This window comes from Vicia villosa, unplaced genomic scaffold (assembly GCF_029867415.1).
Source record: "Vicia villosa cultivar HV-30 ecotype Madison, WI unplaced genomic scaffold, Vvil1.0 ctg.000339F_1_1, whole genome shotgun sequence".
Taxonomy (NCBI): domain Eukaryota; kingdom Viridiplantae; phylum Streptophyta; class Magnoliopsida; order Fabales; family Fabaceae; genus Vicia; species Vicia villosa.
The window spans coordinates 286,806-295,905 of record NW_026705151.1 but is presented as its reverse complement, the minus strand read 5'-3'; the positions used below and the strand labels follow the sequence as shown (position 1 = coordinate 295,905).

General features: G+C 28.1%; 1 protein-coding gene across 1 annotated transcript; it reads right to left on the bottom strand.

The window, feature by feature from the left end:
* Positions 1–1,678: 1,678 nt before the first annotated feature.
* Positions 1,679–6,653, bottom strand: LOC131626939 (protein DETOXIFICATION 12-like). Its single transcript, XM_058897774.1, has 8 exons — positions 6,588–6,653; positions 5,549–6,408; positions 3,314–3,858; positions 3,058–3,144; positions 2,877–2,933; positions 2,534–2,772; positions 2,069–2,274; positions 1,679–1,952 (listed from the first exon to the last, which is right to left on the bottom strand). Exons 2-8 carry the CDS (start codon positions 5,783–5,785, stop codon positions 1,911–1,913), a joined length of 1,413 nt encoding a protein of 470 aa, XP_058753757.1. The 5' UTR covers positions 5,786–6,408; positions 6,588–6,653; the 3' UTR covers positions 1,679–1,910.
* Between the last annotated feature and the right edge of the window lie 2,447 nt (positions 6,654–9,100).

Here is a 9,100-nt window from a genome sequence, read left to right as displayed (position 1 = left end):
CTTGAGGTTAATTTACAAGTACTTTAATTTTTGAAAATGTTAATATTAGAATATATATAAATAAATAGAGAGATGGCATCAAAAAAGGTAGAAAAAAGATGAAGAAGAAGAAAGATACGCAACAGGAAGAAAATAAACAATGAAAAATAAAGAGAGAAAGGATACAGAGAGATTGCACCAGAGATTTATACAGGTTCAACCTAACCACTTGACCTACTATTGTCCTAAAAATGTTCCTCTTCAGAGTTTCACTAAAATCAAACTTAGCTTTTATAGGATCAGCCAAAATAACCTTCAATAACACTTAGAGCATTTACAGAGGATCATCCCACGAACCTTCAACAACAGATAGAGCTTTTACACATGTTTAACTCAAGAACCTTTGACCAAACTTTTTTCCAATTTAGCTTGAAATCTTCACATTCTTTACAAAAATATTTTACATAAGAGAATCACACTTACGAATAAGATTAAGCATAACACCAGTATAACACTACTCTCAAAAGAGCTTTATAGTCTTCCAGTACTACTATAATTCTAGTAAAAAGGGAATTTTATAAGCAAAGAGAGTAGAAATAAATATAGAGGTTTGTTCTCAGAAATATGGTGTCCAATGAAATGCGAAGAAACCTCCTTTATATAGAAAAAACTGGCTAAAAAAAAGAAATAATCTATGGACCAAATAAATGAGTTAATCGATTAAGACATTTTTTAATCGATTAAAACATCCTTAAAAATGACAACCCTAATCCAGAAAAGGAAGCTCTCAAATGGCTATATGCTTTAGTCGATTAATAGTTTTTCTAACCGATTAAAAGACATTTCTATTTGTTTTAATCACTTTGACCAATGTCTTAATCGATTTGGCAGTGAGTTAGCTTTCCTAATTAATTAGAAACACTTCTTAATCAATATCATTCTTGCTTTGATAGATTTTAAGAAGTTTGATAAAAATAGAAGAGGTGGAAAAGATTTTGTGTGTGATTGTCTTAACAAGGGTTACTTTTATCTTTTTCAAATAAATTGATTACTCTTCTTCAACCTGACTATCACCATGCTCAACTCTACAAATAATAATTCATACTAAAAGGAAAAAAAGTGTTCTAAACAATTCTAGATTAATAGCTCTATCATTTTTACTTTTCAAAATTTAAAAAATTGGAAATTAGGATTTTGAATTTTTCTTGCATTTATTTTTCAATTTTAAAATGAGATTTGTGAATAATTAACATAGCAAAAAAATAGAAATAGTTTGTTGTGTGGTTTTGAAATTTGATAGGTCACCGTAGAAGGTCCCAAAGGCGGGGGGGGGGGGGGGGGGGGGGGGGGGGGGGTGGGCAAGAATATAAGACTCATGTCTGAATAAGAAGAACTACCACAAAAGAAAATAACAACCAGATGAATTTTTTTTTAAATCATTAAAAAATATTGAGGAATAAACTCATTTCTAAATAAACTCATTCCTTTGTTCTCTCTCTATTCTTTTTATCACCATTACCCTTTTTATACATTACTCATTTTGATCACATGAAAAATAAACTAGTCTTGTGGACCAAATAAATAAATTAAACTAGTCGTGCATAGTTACATCTATGTTGCTCTTTTTTGTGTCTCAAGTATACATCTATAATGTCAGGACACTTTTCTTCACTTTGATTGATAAAAATAAAATGTTCTTATTTATAGTTTGGAACTTTACATGAGTGATTATAGAGTTTATTTTTTCTTCAACTAATAACCAACATAACAAGAATTTGAAACTGCTATATAACTAACAATTTGTTTAACTAGTCAACTCATAATAATCAATATTCCAGTTGATTTCTTACGAATTTTCCAATATATGCATAATATAAAAATTGCTCCCATTAACTTTAAGCATCAATCATGAGATCTATTACACATCCATCCTAAGTAGCATCATGAAATACTCTCTCTCTTGCCATTATTGCCTGCAAAAAATGTAAATATATTGTACTTTTAACACATAAACAAATATATTCATATAATTGTAACAAAGAAACATATTTATTGAACACCGGTAGTATCAAGTTTCTAAATTATGGACCTGTTTTTTCCAATCTGTACGAGCATTAATAATGGAAAGGAAAATTGTCTGCACGATGGAACCACATACTATTCCCATCCAAAGGCCCTTTGCTTTGAAATGTACAACGAAGCCCAACACTACACCTACAGGAATTCCTAATAAATAAAATGCTACAAGATTCACATAGGCTCCAACACGTTGCCAGCCACTTCCTTTAGCAGCCCCTAATTATTAAAGAAAATGATTAATCACATGTTCTAAATTTTGCACCAGGATAGAAACGAGAGTTTAAGTCTTGCAGTTGACATAAAACGAAATGTATATTACTTTAACAACATTCAAATGTATAAATGTATATTAAATATGTTACTTGTGTTAGTTACTCAATGATAAACTTGTACACATGCTTGAATAATAGTATAGATAGAACTTTACAACGTGTAATAAAATATAGCAAAAGAAGTGTAAAGAAGAGTTGTTAACCTGAAAGAACACCTTGCAGGCTATCTGTAAATATTGATGCACACAGAAAAGGGGTCATAATAGCCACATAATGAACAAGCGCATTATCATGGGTAAAAGCATAACCCAAGACATATCTGCATCCAAACAGGATTATGATGACAATAACAACTTCTATCACTGCAAGGATCATAGCCGTACAAACAGAAAAATGGCCTGCTTTTGGATTTCCTGCCCCTAATTCATTTGAAACTCGTGTACTATCACATAAAAAAATGAGTTACTTTTAATATTACTATGTTCACATGCTAGTATTAGTGTATGGATAAAATTACCATATAGTTTGGTGAAGAGAGAAACAAACCTAGTAGCAGCGCCAAGTCCAAAAGATATAGTGAAGTGCAGTGTAGAGATGGACATGCTGATCAGACACACATGGGAAAGTTAGAGATCAGTGGTTTTATTTTCTTCTAAGACATAATATTGTTTAATGTAACTATACATAATTTTTTGAGTAAGCATATCCTAAAATCAAAATATGTTACCATATAGAGAGAACTGATGTCTCCAACTCCGGATTAGAAAGAAGTCCAGCTAGCAAGAAAATCACCTCACATGCCCACCATTTAAGACTGAAAGAAGACTGACAATTATTGATGACAGATGTATATATACGTTGTGAAACAAGTAACCATGTTGGCTAAATCATGAATGGTTGTGCTGAAAAAATTTAAACTTTGAGAGTAATATTCATGACTTGATTTAATTAATAAGAAAAAAAGAGCAATAAGAAGTAGTTACCAAACCATAGCAGCAGAAGGAACAGCAAGGGCAAAGAATTCTCTAAATCCAAGGAAAGCCTTCTTTGAAAATGGCACACATGTTCTCTCACAAGCAGAAGAATACTTGACGAAGTATAAAAGTATTACAACATTCAACCAAATTCCTAAGCTGAAGGCAATTGCCGTGCCAACAGATCCCAACTCCAATTTAAATACTAAGACCCAACAAGCTACTCCATGGAAGCACAAACCTATTAAGGAGCTTATAATCATAGGAGAAAGAATGCTTTGGGTCTGGAAAAAACGTGTTAGGGGTTTGAGAATTGCTGAGCCAAATAGTCCTGGTATTAGCCAAAGAGCATATGTACGTGCTTTAATGGAAATCTCAGGGTCTTGGCCAATGAAAATTAAGATCTTATCAATGAAAATCCATAAAATAGTGATTGGTGCACAAACCATGGCAAGGGATATTACTGCAGTGTAGGTGTAAATTCCCAGTTTTTCAAATTGTCCTGCTCCATAAGCCTGTCCACATAAAGTTTCTATTCCACCAGCCATCCCTGACTACAATAGTATTGACATAGTTGAAAAAGTCACTCACATTGCAAAAGATTTATTTAGATATGTTGCACATTCATATGAATACAAGTGTGATGAAATCAAAAAAATACAATATTGTTAAAATTCACAATATATAAGAACAAAGCAAAGTATATAATCAACCAAAGGGCCGTTTCCTTTGAATTTAAAGCTTAACCTTTGTCAAACAGTTTAACTACAATGGCTATTTTTAATTTTTTAAAAAGTTAAAAATTTAAACCAATTTACTCTAAAAATACCAATATCCAATTAAAATTAATGAATAAAAAAAAATTTATTTTCATTAAATAAAGACGCCTATTTGACATTCTACCAATGGTGTTAGTGGTTGGTGGCGGATGATCGTTATAGGTAGTGACGACCAACAACCTCACAGCCACCACTATTATCAATAATAAATAAAAATAAAAAATTGTTTGTCTATAAATAAACTTATTATTTAATATATATATATATATATATATATATATATATATATATATATATATATATATATATATATATATATATATATATATATATATAATTTTAAAATATATTCAATGTTCCATCTCTTTCCCTTTAAATTTAGAAGCATGTTTAGAACTTCAATAGAGTAACTTTTTGTAAATAAAAATAATTTAATTCAAAAATGAAGATGGGTAAGGATACAACCCTTAGAGTGTGTTTGGATGAGGTAATTGGAAAATTTAAAGGAATTTAAAATTTAAAGCAATTCAAATGATTCAATTGAAATCCATTCATTTTAAATTATTTTGTTTGGATGGAGTATTAAGGTAATTCATTGTTAGAGTTTTGGAGTCATTTTTTATAAAATAAATTTTTTTTTGACCAAATTAAAAAAATTGAAAAGTAGGGACCAAATTGTAATTTTTAAAATTTTGAAGGACCAAATTGTAAATTTTAAAAATTATTAAGGACTAATTTGTAATTTTTAAAAAAAAAATTAGGGTCAATTTTATAATTTTGGAAAATATGAGGACCAATTTGCAAAATTTGAAGAAATAATAGTAACAAATACATTTTATGGAGTATGAAGGAATTTCAAATTCTTTAGTTTTTGGTGTCATTTCAAAATGATTAAGTTTAACTTAGATAAAATACTCCATAAATTTCTATCATTTTAACAATTCTTCATTTATGTATCCAAACAATAAATTTTGTGCAAATCATTTTAAATTCCCTCAAAACATTACATTACTTCATTAAAATGTTTCATCCAAACACATTCTTAAGTTCCTATCTATACGGTAAATAATATTTTTTTAAAATAAAAAATATTTTATGAACAGTGATATAAATAATGAATAATGATATGTACATGAACAGTAAACAACAATAAAATTGATTAATGATATATATAAAATTGGTTAATAAAGTTATCAAGTTGGTTAATAAACGCGAAAATATTAAAATAATTTAGTAGTAAAACAAAGTTGATTAATGAAAAGTAAAAAATTAATTAATAAAGTAATGAAATTGGTTAATAAACGTCCAGATATTTATTAGACTGGCCAATCAAATGTGTAAGTGAAGCAATGCAAAGCATATATAATCAAAATGAAAAAGAACAATAATCAATAAAAGCCATATTGGAAAGCAAATGATGATAAAGAGCTTACCAAAATAAAGCAAATGATGATAAAGAGCTTACCAAAATACTAAAGCCAGAGACATTAGTGATAGATGTAGCAATGGAAACACTTGAAAGAGACAACTTATTAAGATGTCCAACCATAATCACCGATACTACTTGTAGAAGGTTTTGCAACATAGATGAGGCCACCATTGGTGCAGCTATAACAACTACTTTCTTCAGTTCCACTATAAATCTTGTTCTTATTTTCTTCCATTCCAACTCTCTTGTCTCTGAACCTTCTTCCATTTCCATAGCTTATTTTGGTAAGCTATTATATACCTTTTGTCTTCGATTCTACTCTTGTGCTTTTCAAATTTTATTTTGTTTTGGTTTTATTTTTATATGTCGGGTTACTACTCTACTTAAATACTAATTGCTACATAACTTTAAACTTATAACACCAAGAACTGGGTAGATGCATTGGTCCGCCCCACTTAAAGTGATTGCATAAATATATAAATTAGACGTGTTTCACAATGCTAATTCGAATATGATCCACGTTACTCCATTTAAAAGTTTTTAAAAAGTGTAATTAATTTTAAAAATAATTTTTATATGGGTTACAACCAAACTATGTGTATCCACGAAAATCGAAGTGGTCCAACCTACACGGGACAAAATTGTAGTATAATTAGTTAAAACTAAGCTTTATCATGAGAATTAAATTTGTATATCTTATCGTCAAACAAAAACACAATTAAAATATCATTTAAAAAAAATAATAATACTATATTATAATTGAGATAGAAGAAAATAAAAGTCTAAAAGTTAAGACAATATACACAAATAATCACCATTCATGTGTAATGTGACTCACACAGTTATTTGGATTTTCTTTCTTTCACCAATTCTTCTTTGTCACAAAAAAGCTATACCTACAAATAATATAATCAAAATAAAAAAATGATTTAAAAACTAATGAAGTATATACTTACAAAAAATAGTATCTTAATCAACAAATATATTCTATGATGTCAAACTATATTCCTACATGATAAAATATTTATTTATATATAAAGGAAAACAAATCTAAATCAATGAAAAATGATTTTACCAAGTAAAAGTTTTGATGGTGTATTGTTAGAATGAGATGAAGTAGCATGAAATAATGAGTGAGAATCAGGTGGAGTTAACTTAAATATTGAATTATGCTTGAGAATAAGTGGTGAAACCAATACTTAATTGTTTAAGTCATAATTGACGTTGGATTCGATAAGGAAGATTATAGTTCGACCTCTCATACCTATGATTGAGAGAAGGTTGAAATTGTTTGATGCTATAATAACTGATATCAAAGTCAAATTAGATGTTAGAACTCATAACAAAATCAGATTAGGCAGTCCAACGAGTTAAAATTGGTTATGGAATGAAGATAATGGAGAGTAATGGGATGAGTGGTGGGTTGATTATGACATGGAGTTATTATTAGTGGTTTTTTTAATTAATTAAATAATAATTATAAATTATTATTTAATTACTTAATAAATTAACTAGAATTAAAAGTTTTTGAGGAAGATCTTGTAGGATTATAAGTATTAATTATTAATTAAGTATTAAAAATTATTTAATTTATAATTTGTAATTATTATTTAACTAATTCATAAACTAACTAAAGTAAGTGTTTTGGAATTTTTCTAGGAAGATCTTGTAAAATTATAATTAAGTATGATGATAATGATAAGTGAGAATTAGATGAAGTTAACCTAAATATTGAATTATGCTTGAGAATAAACTAAGTGGTTGAATTGGTTATGGAATGGAGAGTCACGAGGTGAGTGGTTTTTTAATTTATTAATTAATGAATAAGATTAAATGAGTAGAATATTTTATACGGTAATTGCATCATAGTTATCCATAAATAATATTTTATATATGATTAAAGAAAAAGTCAAACATCTAAAATAATTTAATAGTTATGATTTATTGACGGTGTAAAAATTCTTTACATTGTCAATGTATTTCAATTACATGGATGGCCTGCTATGGCAGATTGAGTACAAAGGACAGATTAAGACGTTTTGGTTTGATAACTGAACACGAGTGTAGCCTGTGCAAAGAGGTTGATGAAACTCTAGACCATCTTTTATTTGATTGCAGGTTTGCGAAAGCTGTGTGGAAACATGTACTGCAGTGGTTAGGCATTACACACGAGCCTCAACCTTGGTCTATTGAGATTGGGTGGATTATGCATATGATTGCTAAAAAAGGATAAAGATACAAGATTCTAAAGATAGCAATGGCTGAAACTATATATGGTGTATGGCAATATAGAAATGAAGTAATTTTTGAAAAGAATACTCATAGAAATACTAGCATAGATATTGGAGAAAGAATTATAGAGAAAGTGATGTATAGAGGGTGGTATTCGCCTAAATTAAGGAAGCACATAGCTACCTACCTTGATACTTTAGTTCAGTTTGGTTTTTTTTTTGGTAGGTTGGATCTTTGATCACCTTTGTATTTTGACTGTTTTTTGAATTAATAATATATCCCTTTGATTAAAAAAATAAAAAATTAAATCTTTAATAAATTAATTGATATAAAACTCATTAATAGAAAATTATTTTAATTTAATAATTAATTAATTAATAATTTAATATTTTATAATACGTGTAAAGATGAGATGAGTGGTTGGTTGGTTATAAAATGGAGAGTTGGTTATAAAATTGAATTATTATTAGTGATTTTTTAAATCGATTAAATGATGAGTTTAAAAGAGATGCATTGACAGTGTAAAAGTGTTTTACACTGTCATCTAATAGGAATATATTATTTTGTCATGTCATATAAATTATTTAAGAATAACAGTATGATTTAGCGGAATTCATGGTCGTGATTGATTGACAATGTAAAACTCTTTTCCAGTGGATGCGCATAACCCATTTTCTCTTAAATGATAGATTAATAATTAATTACTATGTTAAATATACGTTACTGCAATGTTACCAAGATTCGATTAAATGAAGATTCTCTGTCTTGTAGTCAAATGAGGGGGCAAGACACAAAATCTTAACATTAAATGGGGAATCAAAGTTTTCTACAGGAAGTAAATCAAATCTCACGAACATTGCAGTCGATAATTGCAGTCGATAACGTATATTTTATCCTTAATTATTTAATAATTTATAGATATTATTTTATTAATTAAAAAATTATATTTGTCTGGAAGTTTTTTTTTAGAGAATCTTGTAGGATTATAATTAAGTATGATATTATATTTAATTTAAATTATTTATAAATTTTATATCTATTTTTTATTAATAATTACTACCTCTGTTTAAGACCCTCTTAAATTTTTATTTATCCATTTTTAAAAGACCTTCTTCATATTTTAAAATACAATAATTATTTCTTTACCCATATACCTCTAATTATATTATATATTTTTCTGCAATATACATTAAATACTCTTATACAATTATTAAATAATTATCTCGTAAGGATAAACTTGTAAAGTTATATCAATAGTCAAAACAATTAATATTTCAATCAACTTCCTTAATTCACGTGATTTACTCTAGATTGTCTTATATTTAGGGACTAAGATAATTCACATACACACTCAAA